This window comes from Lytechinus variegatus, chromosome 13, assembly GCF_018143015.1.
Source record: "Lytechinus variegatus isolate NC3 chromosome 13, Lvar_3.0, whole genome shotgun sequence".
Taxonomy (NCBI): domain Eukaryota; kingdom Metazoa; phylum Echinodermata; class Echinoidea; order Temnopleuroida; family Toxopneustidae; genus Lytechinus; species Lytechinus variegatus.
This window is the reverse complement of record NC_054752.1, coordinates 26,247,173-26,267,666: the sequence shown is the minus strand read 5'-3', so window position 1 is coordinate 26,267,666 and position 20,494 is coordinate 26,247,173. Positions and strand designations below refer to the sequence as shown.

Here is a 20,494-nt window from a genome sequence, read left to right as displayed (position 1 = left end):
TAAACCAATTGAATTGAATTTTCAACCTTTCAAGTCATTGTATTATCTGTTCACACCCCTCGCAGCTGGCGAGTGTGAGGAAGACCACGGTCCTTGACGTGATGCGCCGTCTCCTGCAGCCCAAGAATATCATGGTGTCTACCACATTGAGAGATAAACAGAGTAGTCATTGCTACATCTCAATCCTCAACATCATACAGGGAGAGGTTGACCCAACACAGGTATGTTTTCACAAAGACTCTGAATTGGAATGATCTTTTTGGCCCGTATTCTGAAGTCGGGAGCGTTTCATCAATATTTTTGTCCGACAAGTTGTCAGATCTGACAACTTTCCTCAGATCTGATTGGTTTATAGGCACTGTTACCATAGTAACTGTCGGATAAAATGGGACTTGTCTGATAAAACGTCCGACAAGTCCTTTCATGAAACGCTCCCCTGGTTTAATTTAAACTCTGGGGAGCGTTTCATGAAAGGACTTGTCAGATGTTTTATCCGACAAGTCCTGTTTATCTGACAGTTGCTATAGTAACAGTGCTTCTCAACCAATCAGAATCCAGGAAAGTTGTCAGATCTGACAACTTGTCGGACGAAAATATTGATGAAACGCCCCCATGGTTTTAAGTTGTGGTTTAACTATGGAAAGCCAGTTGTTACATAAATCTCTAACAGCAGAGGTGCAATGTATCAGCTCATTTGACTCCCGAAACTTTATTAAATGCCTGGGAAGGATAAGTATGACAGTTGTCTTCGCCATTAAAGAATTAGTAAAGAGCACAGTAAACATGAGACGCAATGACTGTAAAAAAAAAATTTGAACGTTTGGCTTCCCACAATTTTAGCACAGAGTTAGACCATGGTCTAAGTTAAACCTGACTTCAGAATACGGGCCTTTGAGTTCAGTTGATACCCCAAAGGATGAAACTATGGGCAGAACCAACCCTCAATATGCAGGCAATTCAAGAGACAACGTTTGGTTTTATTTTTCATTCACATTTACTACTGCTCAATTACATTATAATAATACATTACATTATAATCAATTTTTGCAGTTAATTTTCTTTGAAATGGAAGGAGATGGTTATTCCTGCATCTGAAAGTCTGTTGTCAACTTTGTCCAGGGGGGTGTGTTTCAGAAAGATTTAAGTAAGACTTAAGTCGCACTTAGATGCCGACGCATACATGATATGCAACGCGCGATATTATTGATAGATACGCAGTAGTGCGCATCCTAATTACACGATCTGACCAATGCTGTCAAGCCTTTCATTCCATACGCAACCCGTTATTTAAGTGCGACTCTAAGTCATACTTAATAAATCTTTGTGAAACACCCCCCTGGATTTACATCCAAATTATAGATATGGCTAGTAATACATTCATAAAATTTGAAATCCTGTATGGTCAAGAGAGTCACGGCTAGAGATATATTCCAAGTGGTCAGTTATTCTCCTGATATCTACGATGTTGCAATAAGTGTACTACTTTTCATTTCATTGCAAATTATTATTTTGGCAAGCATGGTCGGTGTGTCTTTCACTCCTCTTTGCGTGGTACATGTAATCCATGTGGAGTATCTTGTCAGGAATGGGCTCATTGTTTCACATTCACAACTTCATATTTGATTGGTTTGAAAACAGATTCCTTAGAAAATCACTTGAGACACTTGTGACATTTTTTATTTTCTTCCACATATCACTTATCCTGTTTTTCTTGAAATATTTAGGTCCACAAGAGTCTTCAAAGGATACGAGAACGAAAACTTGCCAACTTCATACCGTGGGGACCAGCGAGTATTCAGGTATAGCATTATGTCTATCTATGTTTGACACATTTTGGACATTTAGTAATCACACTTTGTAACGACGGATTACCTAAATATGTTTCTATTTATAAAGGTATGAATATAAATGTTCACAAGTTTCATCAAGTGCATATTTTTTTAAGTGAAAGTTATGATGAAAATATAATTTTGCAGTGAATTAGAGTTTGTTTTTTATTTTTTAGTTTTAAATCACCTCTTTATGGATCAATAATAGAAATCAAATAAACAATGGTAATATACACATAACCCAGGCTATCGGTTCTTACCGAACAAGATACAGGGTGACAATAACATATTAAGGCCACCGCACAATTTACGACCCGACTGGTCTGCGACTGAGTGAGGGGAGTTGAATTACAAAGGAGTCACAAGCCTCGACACCACACACCTTGCGATCCAGTCATGCGAATCCTTATGATTTTCCTTGCGACTTGTCTCTGACCAGTCTGCGACGCTCAAGCTGACAAGAGCTGTGACATCACATCTCCCCTCACTCAGTCGCAAGCCAGTCGCAGACCAGTCGGGTGGTAAGGTGTGCGGTGGCCTTTATACAACATAGATGTGAACATAATGAAATAAACATGAATATGCAAAAATAAAAATACATAAGGATAAATATGCTCTTTATTCCTGAAATTTTAAGTTTACATTGTGAATATCTTACGATTTCCTTTTTCATGTAATTGTATGTGACTTACTCATAGGCCTTTTAGGCCGGCTGCTGGTTTTGATGGGTGTAATTTTTAATAAAGAATGATAAACTGAACTAATCTAAAGACTGAATGAAGTGCGCACTTGGATAATATATATGATACAATACCGGTAGAAAGTTTTGTTTTACTTTGTTATCCTTTTTGTGAATATTTGATTAGGAAAATGTACTTTGGGTTGTTTTGTATGTGTTAACCGTATATTTGAGCCAAGCTTTATGTACAAGAATACCACCCAATGTGCTTAGCTATTGTGGTAGTAAATGATCTGCAGTATAAGAAGGCCACAACTGAAACGCCCTCACAGATTTTTGTATTATCTGTTCTGAAAAACTGCTTTGAGTCGTGCGATTATTTGACTTGAAGAAGGTCAACATATGCAGACTTATGGGGTGTTGCAAGAAACTTGCAATTAATTGCAAGTTAATTTTTGGTCCCTAAATCAATCATATGTCTTGCAGTTAATTGCAAATTAGTGATTTATTGCTAATTTGCTCCTTGAAAAAAGAAGTTGAATCTGATTTGCTACAACTAACGTTGATCTATCAGTTGTAAAATTGCAAGAGAATATTTGCAATTGAACGCAAATATTTTCTTGCAACACCCCCTTAGTGTATTTTTCCTTTATTTCATTTCAGTATTTTTTTTTGTCTTTCCCTTTCAGGTCGCTCTATCTAAGAAATCTCCCTATGTACAAACAGCTCACAGAGTCAGTGGTTTGATGTTAGCAAACCATACCAGCATCGTCTCAGTGAGTTTTATTCTTTGTGTTCTACTTTTATCCCATTTACAGAGCTGCCAAGTAGTATGGATTTTTCGTATTTAGTACTGAAAAATGAGAATACTGATGGTTTCATGCAAAATACTGATTTCTCAAGTTTCAGTTTTTTGTGTTGTCCTATGGTATGTCTTTGAAAATACTAATTTCCTTGCCAAAATACTGATTTTCAGCCTTAAAAATACTGAAATATTCATGTTCAGGTTGGCAGCTCTGCATTTAGAACAACAAATTAATAATAATAATATAGGTATATTTACCCAGGGTAGCCACTTCAGTTTCGAAAAGTGTTCTACCAGTGGGCCCTGCTATTATTATTACCCCGGCTTTGGGTGAGCTGCTTAGGCGCTCAAGCATTCAAGGAATTTCTTCCTACCTGGTACCCAGTTACCTCACCTGGGTTGAGTGCAGCACAATGTGGATGAGTTTCTTGCTGAAGGAAATTGCGCCATGGCTTGGATTATTTGGAGTCCTCATCTGAATGAGCTTAGAAATGATAAATAATGTACTTATTTAGATAATTAGTTTAAACACCTGAATTTTATAAAGTTTATAAAAAAAATTCTTATTGATTGGCTGTATAATTGGTAAATATCTTCTAAAATTCACTTTAGTGGCCAAAATTCAATATACACATTATAACATAGATAATAGTTCCAAACGTCATATCCAAAATTCACAAAAGAAAGGTTAATCACAAGAAGGGTACAACATCAAATCCCTTTTTTCATGCATGCTATAAAAAAAGATCGCTCATGTGCACACCTACAGCAATTACATGATTGTATTATATTGATTGTTCTGGGATGTGTTTTCAACAAACCTAATTAAAAGCCAAACAAGAAGATGTTAAAAAACCTTCTTTGTGTGTAGATGTTGGCCAATGGCAGAAACTATGATTTTATTTGTCAGTACATAAAATAGGGGTTTTTCAAATATTTTGGCTTGCCATGATTCATGACCTTAGCTTTGCCTGAATCGCATCTCTTGGGACCACAAAATTTTGTTTGACTTATGATAAATTCAGCACATGAATTGAATATTGTGGTCTAATTTAGTTTGTCCAACTTATGCGAATATTCGGTTCCATGACATTTGCTCCAGCAACAATGCCCTGCTGCATATTCCATATATTAATGGAACGACCAACGTCAACCCTGGATTTAACACTATACCCTATCCTAAACCTAACATAAACCCTATCGCAACCCTAACCCTATATCTTAGACAAAATAAAGCCCTGAGCAAATGTCATGTCACCGAATATTTAACTTATGAAAGGTTGACTTATGCAAGTTTATCTATGTTTATGTTAACCCAGCTGTTCGAGAGGACATGCCAGCAGTTCGACAAGCTTCGGAAGCGAGAGGCTTTCCTGGAGCAGTTCCGTAAGGAGAGTATCTTCAAGGATAATCTTGATGAGTTGGATGATTCTAGAGAGGTTGTTCAGCAGTTGATTGATGAGTGCCATGCTGCTACTAAACCTGATTATATCTCATGGGGCACTCAACAGGTGAGAGCAATAACAAATGGCCATTTGCACACATGCCAGCTGTTCCCTTTCTAGAGTATTTGTTCCTCTTTTAGCTATGAATACACCAATACTTTTTTTAAAATGTCCGATCATGGAGTATGTATTATACAAGACTGGTAAAAATCACAATCGGGCCAGAAACTTGTTGCATGAAAAGAACAAGTAAATTCTTTCCTATGAGCACATGTTTAAAAGGGTGAATTATCAAGTTTTCAAGTAGAGCCATTACTCATTTCACATGTTTTTTCACCAATCTCACTACAACAGGCTGGTGATTGTTACATGTACATGTAGACAAATGTTTAAAAATACTCTTTTTTGTCAAAAATACTTTTTTGTTGCGCCTACCAGAGGTGAAGGGGAGACTAAGGGATCCAAGTGTCGTCCGTCACAAATCTAATGACATATAACTCCACAACCGTAAGTTGCTTTTCAACCAAACTTGGAGGGTGGATGGACTTGGGGGACCTGCATGTTATGCTGCAGTCGGAGGTCACATGGTAAGGTCAAAGGTCATTTTCAGGTCAACGTTAAAGTTTACATGCAAAACTCTCTTATGACACCTAACTCCGCAACCGTAAGTCACTTTTCAACCAAACTTGGATGGTAGATGGACTTGGGTGACCTGCATGTTATGCTGCAGTCGGAGGTCACATGATAAGGTCAAAGGTCATTTTCAGGTCAACGTTAAAGTTTACATGCAAATCTCTCTTATGACACCTAACTCCGCAACCATAAGCCACTTTTCAACCAAACTTGGATGGTGGATGGACTTGGGGAACTTGCATGTTAGGCTGCAGTCGGAGGTCACATGGTAAGGTCAAAGATCATTTTCAGGTCAATGTTAAAGTTTACATGCAAGACTCTCTCATGACACCTAACTCCGCAACCGTAAGTCACTTTTCAACCAAACTTGGATGGTAGATGAACTTGGGTGACCTGCATGTTTTGCTGCAGTGGGAGGTCATATGGTAAGGTCAATGGCAATTTTCAGGTTAACATTAAAGTTTACGTGCAAGGCTCTTATGCAAGTGTTATTTCATCCCAGTCATTTCACAATGAAGTTGCGATACAATTCTGTTGCATGCTCTCGCAAATCACGATACTAGTAATTCTGGTTATTTTCATAAGTGGGCGAGACACAAAATCGCTTTTGCCTTGTTTCCTTTTAAGAATACTTCTTTTGTTGTACATGTAGAAGGTTGGCAGGTCTTCATTGGTCTACACCCACATGATGTACTTCCTATTTGGGTAATCCCATCAGTTTCAATCCAAACATTGCAAAATGCCCATGTAACATAAGTATCAAGTATTCTATTTTACAGTGAAGATCAGTTCAGGGCCCCGTCTTACAAAGAGTTACGATTGATCCAATCAATCGTTGCTCTATGGAAATCCATCAGTGCCATATTTTTTCCACCGGAAATTTCCACAATATCCTCGGTAAACAAAGAGAAGCACAGTGAATTTTCAAGAAACCATGGATTGCATAAATATAACTCATACATGTAGTTAGAAAATATTTTGAACAAACATACATGATAGATGTTGCTGGCCGTCCATAGTTGCAACTGATCAGGGGCCCGTAGCAGAAAGAGTTCCAATCAATCGCAACTCTAAAAATCATGCGCAAGTTGATTTTCAACCAATCAACAGCGCCCATTTGGGACTTGCGATTGATTTTTTGGCTTACGTTTAAACGCAACTCTTTCTGCAACAGACCACAGATCAATCATAACTCTTTGTAAGATAGGTCTTAGATGTGGCTCAGATTTCTACGTGAGGAATGTCTCCTACCAAAGTAATTCATATTTGATCTTGAAATCATTTCTGAAATTTTTTGTAGTTCAAATCAACTTTTTAAAAAAACAATATTTATGTAATTACATCCATATATCATTGGCATTAGACTGGTAAGTCTGAAATTGCAATACATCATGATGTTTAATTAGCAAACATCGGTGGGACATCAGTATTTTGCTGAAGACATTGAAAGATATTTTGTATAGTTAAAGGAGACATGGTTTTTGGAATGACCCATTTGGTGTCACCCCAAAAGATGATCTAATCGCATTTCCACTAAGCCTACATGTACATGTATTTACTATTTCATCTAATTGACATTTAGGCTATACCAATTTTATTTTTATCCCACTAGGTCTAACACCACTTGGTAAACTGGTTATGAACCATATATTCATTCAATAAAGTTTGAAAATATGTACATGATATGGAAATTAGACTCTCGTGCCACTTGATTAAATGGCATCATTACCAAACACCTACATGTACACAGATACTTGGTGTACCGTGATTCTCTGTTTATTTGTTTAGCTTCAGAAGCTCTATCCCTGTCAATTCATCTTTCCAAATGTTATAATTACATGATGTCATTACCAAACACCTACATGTACACAGATACTTGGTGTACCGTAATTCTCTGTTAATTTGTTTAGCTTCAGAAGCTATATCCATGGAAATTCATCTTTCCGAATGTTATGATAAAACACATGGCACCAGATACCAGTGATTGTAAAAGTGCTACCAATTCATGCTGACAGTGGGTGATTTCAAGTTCAGTGTTGACCTTTTGGTGTTGGTGTTAGGTCAATTTTAACACAAGTAAAACACCGAACATAAAATGAAGATGGTCCTGAAATGTCACTCACTAGTTGTTGAGATGGCAATTGTGTGATCTGAATCAGTTTTACAAACTCAGAAGGTTTTGCAGCTAAGGGAAGCAATCCAAATTCCAACACCAGACTTGAAATCACTCAGTCCCTAAATGTAAGTGATTTCTCCCATTTTATTGATATTTATTATCTTCTTCAAAATAAAATTTAATTCAACTATTATTTTGATATTTGTTTCTTACTTTCTTCTTACCCTCAGAGTGCTCAAGCTTCAAAGTCGTGAGACAAACAAGAAAAGCAAAGCAAGCTGTAGGATATGTCAACAGTCCAAGTCCGATTTATTGGAGCTTATGTTGAATTCTACTTAAACAATTCCACAGATGCTTGAGACTGCTCTTCTTTGACTAACACCCTTGGACATATCATTGTGAGCTGTTGATTGGTCTCAGGGAGTGGGCTTTGAAAGACTGTAGTGGAAAGACTCATAAAGGCTTTGAGATAGGAAGAAACAAGCCACCAGGGATTATAAAAGCGACCTTTAAAGCTCATATTTTCATAGTAACAAGAATGTTTATCTGAAACTTACTTTATTATTGTTTCAAGTTGTCTGCTTTGGATGGAAAAGTACATGAGACCAGATGCCAATGCCAATGGATGCAGTACTCTCCTCATCGTTCATATCATCCCTAAAAACTAAATAGATTGATCTATAGTCTGAATGTACTGTATGAAACTTCCCTCTCAAGCTAGAAACCAAGGTGCAAACTATTCCATTTTGCAGAATGTTTGCTGCTTCTCATTAAAATAATGCTGGTTTCATTAAATTGTCTTTTTTCTAAATTGTATTACATATGCATCTATGACAGAAAAGTAGAACATTTTGATAACTTAGGGGGATTTGTCCACACTGAATATACTGCAATTCTGTATATCAGGTCGATATTCCTCTAGGTGTAACCTATTTATTCTATCATTGGGCTTTAAAGTATCATTTATAATAATAATAATAATGGTGGCTACTTATATAGCGCACAGGTCCATCTTTCGGTGCTCATGGTCAGTGGCAGACCGTGACCCGTAGGAGACAAAGCATTGGAGGAGCACTGTATTGTCTGTGAACGATGCTGAGCCCCTCCAATGCTTTGTCTCCTCCAGGTCACAGTCCGCCACTGCTCATGGTGCTTCAAGAAAAAAAATTATGCTTTGACATGGCCAGGGGGGAGGGGACATGAATGCTTGGGGTGAATTTGCTCAAAAGAGTCATTGAAAACCCCCATTCATTGCATTGTTAACCCTAAATAGACTGGGCTATTTCGACGCCTAAGAAGACTGGGGGGGGGCTGATTCAGCCCCCCCTTATGATCTCGGCCGTCGATCGCGCGATCGCGACGAAAATTGGCACATGCGTTACCCATGGCATTATCTACAAAACTATAACATCAAATTCTGCAAAAAATCTCATGTCTCATTAATTATGCTAATTTATGCGTAAAATCATAAGTTTGCTCTAATTAATAAAATAATGCCCCTGAAATGCTAAATTTTGTTTCACATACTCTAGATAGGCATCTTATCGAATTGATTTTGAAAAAATTTCAAAATCACATTTATTTTCTTATGTATTCTATTGTTTTCTAAATTTCTTATGTATTTCTTTGTTTTTTGACTTTTTGTTTTTTATTGTTTTTTCAATGGAAATTGTCGGGGACTTTATTTCTACCATAAAAAATATAAAATTAATTGATTTCAAGCAGTAAAAGTAAAAATAATGATACATTTATGAATTTTGGCTAAGAACACTATTTGCATTGGATTTGTACACAAATTCACGTTTTTGAGTAATTTTGGGTCTGCATGCACTCACGAAATGTTGCGTAATTTTGGAACCACGTACCCGGGGGTCACAATTTTGGTCTCAAAAGTTGCGCGAGACTTGAAAGTAAAAAGTCAGTGAGCGACGCGGTCAAAAAATTTCGCGCGGCGGATTTATCGCGAAAAATGTCGAGGGGGGGGCTGAATCAGCCCCCCCCCAGTCTTTTCATGGTTAAAGCTTATCCAATGTTGCAGAATCATGCAGTAAGTTTTGAAAAGTTGCCCTGGGCAAAGCAAACCATGAGACTCATTTTTAACCCACTTTAAGTTTATTTTCCTTTTAGTTTGAAAGTCCTTGGCTAAAGCAGATGGGGGTATTTTGCAAAAGAATATATTTATGTTGTAGATGGATGTTTTGCAAAGGTATAGGTGTGACTAAAAATGACTAGTTCCATGTGGTACCTGTATACTACATATCAATGCATTGGTCAGATCATGTTTCTCTGATGCACGCTATGGTACTAGTCAGTGAGATTACTTGTTAAATATCATGTGCTCGTTGGCAATGAAGCATGGCTTTCAGTAAGACTTGGATCTTTGTGAAACTCCCCCTGTACAGATATTGAAGACTGAATACACTATAATGTAGGAAGAAAGGTGATCTTGTAATTTCATAAAGCTGTTCGTAAGTTACCTGTTACTCTTTGGACCACTTGTGACTTTTTTGTTATCGTGCTAAATTTCTCGGAAATTTTCTGTTTTAAAGTATACTGGTAATCAAATAGCAGGGCCCGCTGGGAGAACAGTTTTCGGAACTGAAGTGGCTACCCTGGGTAAATATACCTTTATTATTATTATTATAATAATCAAATGTTGACAAGTAATTAATTGCACTTAGTCGCTTATTACCAACAAGACTTTCAAACTTCATAAATCAATATTCAGACTCTTAGCTAATAGGAATCACAATTACTGATAATCTGATTTTGCACCAAGAACATGTCACAGCCATGCATGAGGTTGTAACTTACAAATAGCTTTATGAAATACTAGTAAGAACCATTTCTACTCTTGATGTATATAAATGTAAATTGCAAATGCAGTGCCTGTTATCTATATGATGTAAATTTCTTATTTGTTTCATAAATAAACAATTCAAAATTGTGCCTAAAACTATATTCTCGTTGTGATTTACAGAAAAATTGTATAAAAGTGTGGTGTTTTCTGTTTAAACAAAATTAAGTTACAAGGGGGTCATTTCATAAAGCAGATCGTAAGTTAAGAGCGACTTTACGAACAATTGGTGATTCTATCTTACGTGCTTAACCATCGCCAATAATACCATTCACCACAAAAAGGGATCACCAGGGGGCTGTTTCATAAAGTTGTTTGTAGGTTAAGAGCGACTTTAAGAACGACTGGTAAACCTTTCTTACGCGCTAATAAACCATCGCCAATGAGAGTTTTGGTGTATACAATTTTATACAAGAAATGATCACCAGTCGCTCTTAACTTCCAAACAGCTTTATGAAACACCCACCAGGTCTTGTCTTAGGGATCATTTTATGAAACAAGTGGTGATTTTCACTGACTAGTTGTTATAAGCTACTGAAATCCTTGCATCTGATTGGCTCAGAGCAAATTCATCTGAAAATCACTGTCAGGACACTTGTTGAAACACTTGCAAGATGAAGCTAAATCCCAGCAGGGTGAGCAGGGGTGTGAGAGTTCAGATTTTTATCTGATTTCAATTTTTTTTTGTTTTTAATTCAGCTTAATTTCAGCTTATTTTGGGCTTTCCTGTGTACAAAAAGTATGGGAGCTCTTTCTATTTCAGACTTTTTCAACACTCTTCAGCTTTTTTTCAGATCTTTTTATTTGTGACCACTCACACCCCTGTCCCAGCAAAGTCCCAATGAACGATATACAGTGCGTCCCAGAAAAAACGAAACCGAGATTTAGCGATCATTTATCATTACTTAATCATAAATAAAATAGCCAAATGACCTACCAATTTAAAGCTTAGAATCTCCTCTTTCATCTGATATTACTTAGATTATTTCTCATTCACGCATGAGTGAGCAAATGCAATTTGAAGAAAGGATATCAAAAACTCATTTGGCGGGGGTATCTGCATTTTATAAAGAAAACCACATTTTTGAAAAGTTCAATATCTCCTCTTTAATTTGATACCTAAATTACAGAAAATGGTCACGAAATAACAAAGTTCTGGTCATTTGAAATAAGGCTTGAATTTCAATAATTTCATAAAATGAAGAGGTTCTCCAGGATGGCTTTCAAACTCTCTCGACACTGTTTTGTTGACGATCAGCCATGCATCAAATCTTTTGTTTACCATCGAAAGCTTCTGTGGGAAACCGGTGAAAACACGTTTATCTCATGAAATTATGGAAATACAAGCCTTATTTCAAATGAACAGAACTTTTTTATTTCTTGACCATTTTTTGTAATTTTGGTACCAAATTAAAGAGCAGATATTGAACTTTTCAGAAATGTGGTTTTATTTTTGAAACCCAGATAACCCCCGCCAAATGAGTTTTCGTTATCCTTTCTTCAAATTGTTTTTGCTCACTCATGCGTGAATAAAAAATAACCTAAGTAATATCAGATGAAAGAGGAGATTCTAAGCTTTAAATTGGTAGGTCATTTGTCTATTCTATTTATGATTAAGTTATGATAAATGATCGCTAAATCTCGATTTCGTTTATTCTGGGACGCACTGTATATTACTTTCCGCTCAACCATAAGCATGTGTATTGTATGTTTGCTTCGACACATGAAATTTGTTAGGGTTTATTTTGGCAACTTCAATGCACTTGCATCCTCTTTGTTTAGGAATATCAGAAAGTGAAAATATTTGCAATATCCTAGACAATAGTGCAACAATGAAATTAATGCAAGATGGTACTTGGACGCATTACATGTAGTTGCTGGTTTACAGTGTTGTGTCTGATATAATAGTCTCAAGTGAGACCAATAATTTGATCCCTGAGGTAAAGACCAAGAAGTTCAGGAGTTTTCACTTCCCTGATGTAAAATGGATTCAAGAACATAGTTAATGTATTGTAAAATGTCTGTCAAATGACAATGAACAGCTGGGAGGTCTTTATCGAAATGTAGTGAACCGGAACGGCAGTGTCGTCCCGAGCTTTGGATCTGACAAAAATTGCACCATAATGTTGGTCTTAGGGTGAATCTCACTCACTTGATGTTGAGGCATGAATAATGTGATTTGGAACATTTTTGTAAACTCAAGTTTTATGTGTTGATGCTATTGGAGGCAATCTGCATTGTGCTCCCAACACAAGCACCAATAACAAACTTCAAGTTCTTCAATGCCATTGTCCTGCTAATTTGCAGTTATTTTGTCTAGGCTGCAATATGAAGGGAAAGGGGAAGCTGCAGAGAAGGGCCTCTGCTGAAAGATGCAGCAAACATTGTACTTTATAAGGACCATTTAGAATAGAGGTTACACTATTCCAATGTAAACATTTCTCGTTCAAAGGTAATGAGCTCATCCTCGACACAAACCATGATCTTACCAGATGAAGCACTTATTCTAGGGTTCAACCATCCTAATGTAGATATGTGATAGTCACTAATGACAGTTTCTACCATTGTCCCATCCAAGCCATAACGGCCAATCTTCAGTGACTTTGGGTTGGATTTGTCAGCAGAGAGGACAAAGAAGTCACCCATTCCTGACGAGCACACTGAAGCATAAGCCCACTGGTCTTCGTGGATGACACTCTGTTCTATGCCATCCATGTCCAGTATTGTGATGCTTGCAGGTTGGTGCAAGATGGCAATGTGGTTGGATGAGAAGGCAATCCTCAGTGGCGACATTGGCATTGCTAGGATTTCACAGGATTGGTCACCTCCCAAGATGTGGATAGTGTTCTCAGAGATTGATCCCATGAATAGTGCACCTTCTGTAGAGGCTGAGAGACACTTGAAATGGTGGGAACCTTCAGGGAATTCATTTGTTGTCACCTGACCTGACAAATGCACAACCTTGATGACACCATTAGCATCTAAAATGGCTAGTTTGTGTCTGCTCATGACTGAGATGTCTTTAACATGTCCTACTTCTTGGAAAACATGCCTTTGATGACCAGCAGCATCTACAATGCACACTCCACTTATCTCGTATCCCAGTGCCACTGAACCATCTTTCATTGTGGCAATTGCTGTTACTAGATCACCCAACTGCCTCTGAACTTTAATTGTTCGCACCATTCTCCATCTTCCTGGTTGCACTAGGCTGCCAACATGGCACCAACACTGATGAGTTTCCTGAGCTCTTTTGACAAATTTGAGTTCTGGATCTAGGGCACCAACCTTTACATGGGCATTCTTTATACACCAGCTCTGCACCTGAATAGCCTTCAAAGATTCCTCAAGATTGGTTTTCCACTTCAAGATATCTCCTGGATTCCTTTCAGCTATTACCTTCGATTCGGACAAGGTTATCCTTGCAAGTTTGGCCTGAATCTCCATTCCTTCCTTTTGTGATGATTCTAGATCATCAATGCCAGATTTCTCCAGGGTTTTTATTCTTTCTAATAGCAGGGAGCGTTTGGATTGCAGATGTTGCATGAAATACTTGATTGCATCATCACAAGCTACTGCAACACTATCCCTGAGAGCCTGTGTATGTAGGGGTACCTATAATATACCAGAATTGTGGAGAGAAGGAAACAAAAAAGGCATTAAAAAATGTTTTCCTTTGATCAGATTACATCAATGGCAATGGGTGTATTCATTTATATTGTCAGTGTCTTAAAATGAATTAAGACCATGTTTCTTAAAATAATATAGTTCATGTTGATGTAACCAGTAGCCAATACAATTGTACTGTGCTTGCCAAAATGTAAATATTAATATCAAACATTCCCACTTTCTATAGTTTACCTCCCTCTCCATTTCTTGCTTCTATACTAATTTATTTTTAATGAAACTTAAGGGTAACTGGCAGACCGGAATACCATTCTCTTCTCTTTGATTAACACTTTTTGGGATATATCAATGAAGAAACAGCATTCAAACAATGAACAAAACTTGGAAAACAAAGACTAGTCACTCACCTCTGTAATCTTCTTCTCAAGCTCAGTAATGGCGGCACCAACTGTATCCAGCTTCACCTCTGCTCTGAGCAGGATGTCCTTTGTCTCTCTCTGTATCTGACCTACAGCTTCAGACGCACTGATCCATGTATGGCCCTGCTTCTCATGCTCCAGGATCACACACGATGCACAGATGAACACATCACAGTCTCTGCAGAAGAACTTCTCCCACTGACCATCGTGACGTTGGCAGCAACCAAAGTCCAGTCCTTCCTTGGCATCAGCGTTGGTACGGTCTCCTTTGATAGCGCAGGGTGTCCTATCATCAAGTTTGGAGGAAGTTAATGTCCAGGCAGTTGATGGTCTTTCTCCAGTGTGACCATCTGTATCATCATCTTTCAAAATACTGCATGGCCTTGTCAGAATCTTCTCCTGATCACTGCTGTACTTTTCTCTGTAGATTTCAGAGATGTCACGCGGCTCCATTTTCTTTGCACCTTCTTCGGTCCCATTGGTTGCTAGTTGATGAAAAACATGGACTGATTCAGAAACTGTTTTTAGATTATAAGCTAATTCACTTTTAAATCAGACTGATCTCTGATGACTCATGCAACAATGTGTCTTTATGATTTGCAATTGTCCTACCTCCAGTGCATTCTTCGGTCGTATTCATAGTTTTTCCTTACACACTGCTTGGCCGATAATTCACCAAATCACGAATCCATGAACTTGGAAATCAACCAACACTCGTTGCCGATGCTTGCCAACCTGTCTCTAAAATTGTTACTGTACGATTGTTGATATCCTGAACTTATAAGCCCATATCTTGTTGATCGAAGTTGGCATGCGTGAATATGACAGGTTGACATACCTTATTATGGAAGTTGATCTGCACATATATTTCCCTGTTCATGAAAGGTCGCTTCCTGGACCTTCTTTGATTTTTAGTCAGATCACAGGGGAAAAAAGTCAACTTAACCGCACTGTTTCCGATTCCCACAAAGAAAATGGTCTATATATATATATATATACATACTCCAAAAAATAACATAATCAATTTTGAATAAATGCCTTGTCAGAGGGGAGATTTAGTTATTTACTGAAATAAGAGTCTTAATAAACTTTCCATTTCAAAAAATTGAAGATTTTTGTCCGAGCGAATAGCCAAATGTATCTTCTTTTTTTTGACAGGGCATTCTTTTTACTGTAAATTAAGAGGAGTATCTATAATCATGCGAATTACATTTTAGTAGATTGTTTTGGGGTGTAGATGTGAATATCCGAAACTACTTGGGGGACAAGACGTCCTGATGGGGGAGGCTTTTTATTTTCTTCAATTTAATTGTAGTTATGGCTACTATACAGGTAGTTAAACGAACCTGACCTACATTGTATATAGCTCCGTTTCTATTATCTATTTTCTTCCTTCCCCTTTTCTTCTTCATGTGCATTCTTCTTCTTCTCCTCCTTCTTCCTCTTCCTCTCTTCTTCTTCTTCCTATTCTTCTATCTCTTCTCCTCCTCTTCCTTCTTCTTCTTCTTCTTTTACTTCTTTTTCTTCTTCTTCTCTTCCTTCCTCTTTTTCTTCTTCCTATTCTTCTTCTATCTCTTCTCCTCTTTTTCTTCTTCTTTTTACTTCTTCTTCTTTTTTTTCTTCTTCTTCTCTCTCTCAATCTTTCTCTTTATTCACATCTAAAAAAAGAAAAAACACAATTGGGAGTCATTTCCCCTCCCCATCCCTTGCCGCCGTCCTAAAAATAGTTTGTTTCGGCCCGGTCTCTAGCCCTTCTTATCTTCGTTTTTACAGGGTAACATTATTTTTCCCCATATAGTCTGGTCTGTTAGCGTCAAAAATGCCCTACTTGTGGACACGGTGGACAAAAGCATGATTTTTTCTCCAGACCTTTGTTTATGTATAAGAACTAAGAATGGGGTATGCTCCAAAAAATCTGGCTGCAGGAACAGTGAAAAAATGGGTGAAAATGTCAGAATTTATGAGTTCAGATTTGTCTGATATATAGACTAGCGCTAGTGCAAAACTCAATAGCAGTGCATTATTTTGCATTGAATTAGTTCTTGAATTCAGACCCTTTTTGAACAGATCTTCTGTTTGTCCACGTATCTCAATGCACCAAATATCTGAATGAAGATGCTAACCAAGCCGAATGGTGACGATGGAGGGGGTTGAATGTTGGTGTGTGTGTACATATTTTGGTCTTGGGGTAAAGGTGTGCAAGACACATTTTTTGCATGTGTTGGAAATTGTGTTGCCATGGTAACAGTGTATTATTGCAAAAATAAGGTAAAAATCTTGCAGTTAGAACCACTTCCTCTGTTTTTAAGCGATTCTCATGAAATTTGGCACACACATTGGTCTTGAGGTGAAGATGTCTAAGACACACTTTTGTGTGTCTTTCAGAAATCTTGTTGCCATGGTAACAACATATCTGGTGAAAATTGGGGAAAAAACCTTACAATTCAAACTGTTTCATCAGTTTTCAATCAATTTTCATGAAATTTGGCACACACATTGGTATTGAAGTAAAGATGTACAAGGCACTTTTTGTGTGTTTCCAAAATTGTGTTGCCATGGGAACAACATATTATATGGCAAAATTTAGGTAAAAACCTTGCAATTTGAACTACTTCATCAGTTTGTTGTTGTTGTTTTGAACCAATTCTCATGAAAAAATTATGGCTGACACATTGGCCTTGGGGTAAAGATGTGCAAGAACCTTTTGTCAGAGAGTGCATTGCCTTGGTAACCACATTTAGCCAGAAATATGGGGAAAACTCATTGTGGATCAGTCTACTTCTCAGTTTTCAGCCTGTGCTCATAAAAGTTGACACAAATATTCATTTTGGGTAAAGATTCATATTCAGTATTAAAAGGGAATCAAGCCTTGGTCATAATGTTGTGTGCATGGAAAAAGGAGAAAAATAAGAATGGTGAAAGTTTTAAAGAAATCGGACAAGCAAAATAAAGTTATGGCTGCTTTGAAATTAAGATCCCTAAGGCTACTAGTATGTAGAATTCAAATTGGCAACTGGGTAAGTAAATTATGACAAGGGTGAGGCTGCAAGGACAACTTTCCCATAGTTATCAGGATTTTTGGTTTTCTCCTAAATCCCTATTCCATTGTGGCCGTAATATAAACCCGGTAGCATGTTTTATGTCCTCATGAAAGAAAGATATAATTTGAAGTAAAACTTTTGAAAAAAGAAATTTTAGCTAATTAATTATTCCAGTACATGGAAGAGTGGTCCTTGCCTTCTTAAATCACTGTGACATCACACATGCGGTCAATTTGAAGTCTTCATGGGTATATTGATTACCAATGTTTATAACTTTAATATGTTCACAACTTTGTTATGGTTTGTCCGATATTGTTCAAACTTTGACCTATAAACTTGTCTGATTTTTCATTTTCCTCTAAAAACAAGTGTTTATTTGGGTTTGATTCCCCTTTATAACGTCATATAATAGCGCAGGGTATTAATCATCTTCAATAATATTTATAGGCTTTTGGGGGAGGGGCGGAGAAGGTCCTTAAAAACTGACAACATAAGGTTAAAGGCCATGACCATGAGGAACTTAAACACTCTTAAAAAACACCCCTTACATTTTTTTGTTGGGGGGGGGGGCTTTAGAAAATTGCCACATAAAGATTAAAATGAAATTATAACAACTAGGAACTTAACCCCCCCCCAAAAAAAAAGGGAAATCCTTTACACTTCAGCATATTAATTTAAAGCCTCAAACATTCTGCTTTGAAAAAAAAAGTTTCCGGTGTCCAATTAATGTTTTATTTGAAGCATGAAGCAGGGGCTGTCACAGAAATATACTGAAAAAATTAAATGAAAGAAAATATAAGGCTAAAATCTATTGTGCACATAGGTATATTTTTGATATGGTATGTTACTGAGTCATGGATTTGCAAGTGAATTTCTAAAACAAGTGCAGATATTTTGATATATATTTATATTTCTATAATAATTAGTTGCATGATTAAAGGTACACTTTAAAATGTCAGAAAAAATATACTTAGAGAGAGACAGGAAACAGAAAGAGATGGCATGGTGAAGCTCAAAATCAAGAGTGATGTGAAAGTTAAAAAGAAAGAGTAGGAACGGAATATGAATATGAATAAAAGACTGAGTAGGAGAATATAAATAAACAATGGTTAATTGGGTACTGTAAACAAATTTTTTATCAAATCAGAATGCATTAAGCTTCAAATGAATGGTCTGAAGTGCAAAGGACTCTTCTTACCTTTGAAGGGGGGGGGGCATTTTCTGCTAAAAAGTATATCAGCCCCCTATTTTTTTCGGGGGGGGGGTTAAGTTCCTAGTCATAATCCTTTAACTGTAATTTTAATGAGGTCATTTTCTAAAGACCCCACCCCCCAGAAAAAGAGTAATGTCTAGCTTTAAAAATGCATTGACCCCTGAGGGACAAAGGTGCTGTCTGGTTTGAGCATGGGGAAATAGAACTAAAAGTGGTATGGGGAGGGGTGCACATCTTGGGGAGGTGGAACTAAGGTTTGGAAAATCAGCTGTTGAAAGTACAAGGGGTACACATTTTGTTTTGCTTGCCAGTGTTGGAACTCCTCTGCTTCAGCGGAAGGTTTCATATTCACCCAGTGTACCTCCAGCCTATATGCCCTTAAGGGGATGCGTTTTTTAAGAGTGTTTATCATTTTTATGTTTCTAATGGCCACTGCCTTTACCTTCTTTGATGTCAGATTTAAAGGACTAATCCTGCCCCTTCCCCCCAAACCCAGAAATATTAATGAAGGTGATTAATACCCCACATTTTAATGCAGAGAAGACATTTAGAATTTAATATGAATCTTTACCCTAAGATGAATATTTCTTCCAATTTTTATGAGCACTGACTAAAAACAGGGGAAGAAGTTTGATCCACAAGAAGTTTTCCTACATTTCTGGCTATCATATGTGGCTACCCTGGTAATGCACTCTCTGACAAATGCAATCTCTGACAAATGCAAAAAAAAGGTTCTTGCACATCTTTACCCCACCCCAAGGCCAATGTGTGAGCCAAATTTCATGAGAATTGGTTCAAAACTGATGAAGTAGTTCAAATTGCAAGTGTTTTACTAAATTTCGCCATATAATATGTTGTTCCCATGGCAACACAATTTTGAAAATGCACACAAAAAGTGCTATGTACATCTTTACTTCAATACCAATGTGTGTGCCAAATTTCATGAAAATTGATTGAAAACTGATGAAACAGTTTGAATTGTAAGGTTTTTCCTCAATTTTCACCAGATATGTTGTTACCATGGCAACAAGATTTCTGAAAGACACACAAAAGTGTGTCTTAGACATCTTCACTTTAAGACCAATGTGTGTGCCAAATTTCATGAGAATCGCTTAAAAACAGAGGAAGTGGTTCTAACTGCAAGATTTTTACCTTATTTTTGCAATAATACACTGTTACCATGGCAACACAATTTCCAACACATGCAAAAAATGTGTATTGCACACCTTTACCCCAAGACCAAAATATGTACACACACACCAACATTCAACCCCCTCCACCGTCACCCTTCGGCTTGGTTAGCATCTTCATTCAGATATTTGGTGCATTGAGATGCGAGGACAAACAGAAGATCTGTTCAAAAAGGGTCTGAATTCAAGAACTAATTCAATGCAAAATAATGCACTGCTATTGAGTTTTGCACTAGCGCTAGTCTATATATCAGACGAATCTGAACTCCTAAATTCTGACATTTTCACCCATTTTTTCACTGTTCCTGCAGCCAGATTTTTTGGAGCATACCCCATTCTTAATTCTTATACATAAACAAAGGTCTGGAGAAAAAATCATGCTTTTGTCCACCGTGTCCACATAATTCCGCTAACTGACCAGACTAATATGCCTATTCTCGTTCATCAGTAATACTGTTATACATAATCAGTGTTCATTTTTAAGCTCTTTGAATTATTTCATGAATAAGTATACACCTTTATTACAATATAATTTGTCTCTTGGTTGTTTGTTTTGTTTTGAGGTTGATTTCTTTACCTCTTAACGAGTAAAGCTTGTAATCTTTCGGGCTGGATTGAAATGGACTTTGGAAACGAACAG

At 37.2% G+C, this 20,494-nt stretch overlaps 2 protein-coding genes across 2 annotated transcripts in view; one reads left to right on the top strand and one right to left on the bottom strand.

Annotated features, from left to right (window-relative positions):
- The window catches only part of LOC121426196 (tubulin gamma-1 chain), a 28,937-nt gene extending 20,940 nt beyond the window's left edge, over window positions 1-7,997 (top strand). Inside the window, exons 9-13 of the mRNA XM_041622402.1 lie at window positions 66-221; window positions 1,725-1,799; window positions 3,198-3,284; window positions 4,633-4,824; window positions 7,738-7,997. Of these exons, the coding sequence (XP_041478336.1) occupies window positions 66-221; window positions 1,725-1,799; window positions 3,198-3,284; window positions 4,633-4,824; window positions 7,738-7,761 (534 nt within the window). The 3' untranslated portion in view covers window positions 7,762-7,997. The remainder of the gene's footprint in view (window positions 1-65; window positions 222-1,724; window positions 1,800-3,197; window positions 3,285-4,632; window positions 4,825-7,737) is intronic.
- A 4,596-nt stretch (window positions 7,998-12,593) lies between these two features.
- On the bottom strand, window positions 12,594-15,827 carry LOC121426950. The gene is made up of 2 exons (XM_041623368.1): window positions 14,399-15,827; window positions 12,594-13,979 (listed from the first exon to the last, which is right to left on the bottom strand). Exons 1-2 carry the CDS (start codon window positions 14,861-14,863, stop codon window positions 12,786-12,788), a joined length of 1,659 nt encoding a protein of 552 aa, XP_041479302.1. The 5' UTR covers window positions 14,864-15,827; the 3' UTR covers window positions 12,594-12,785.
- Window positions 15,828-20,494: the final 4,667 nt, after the last annotated feature.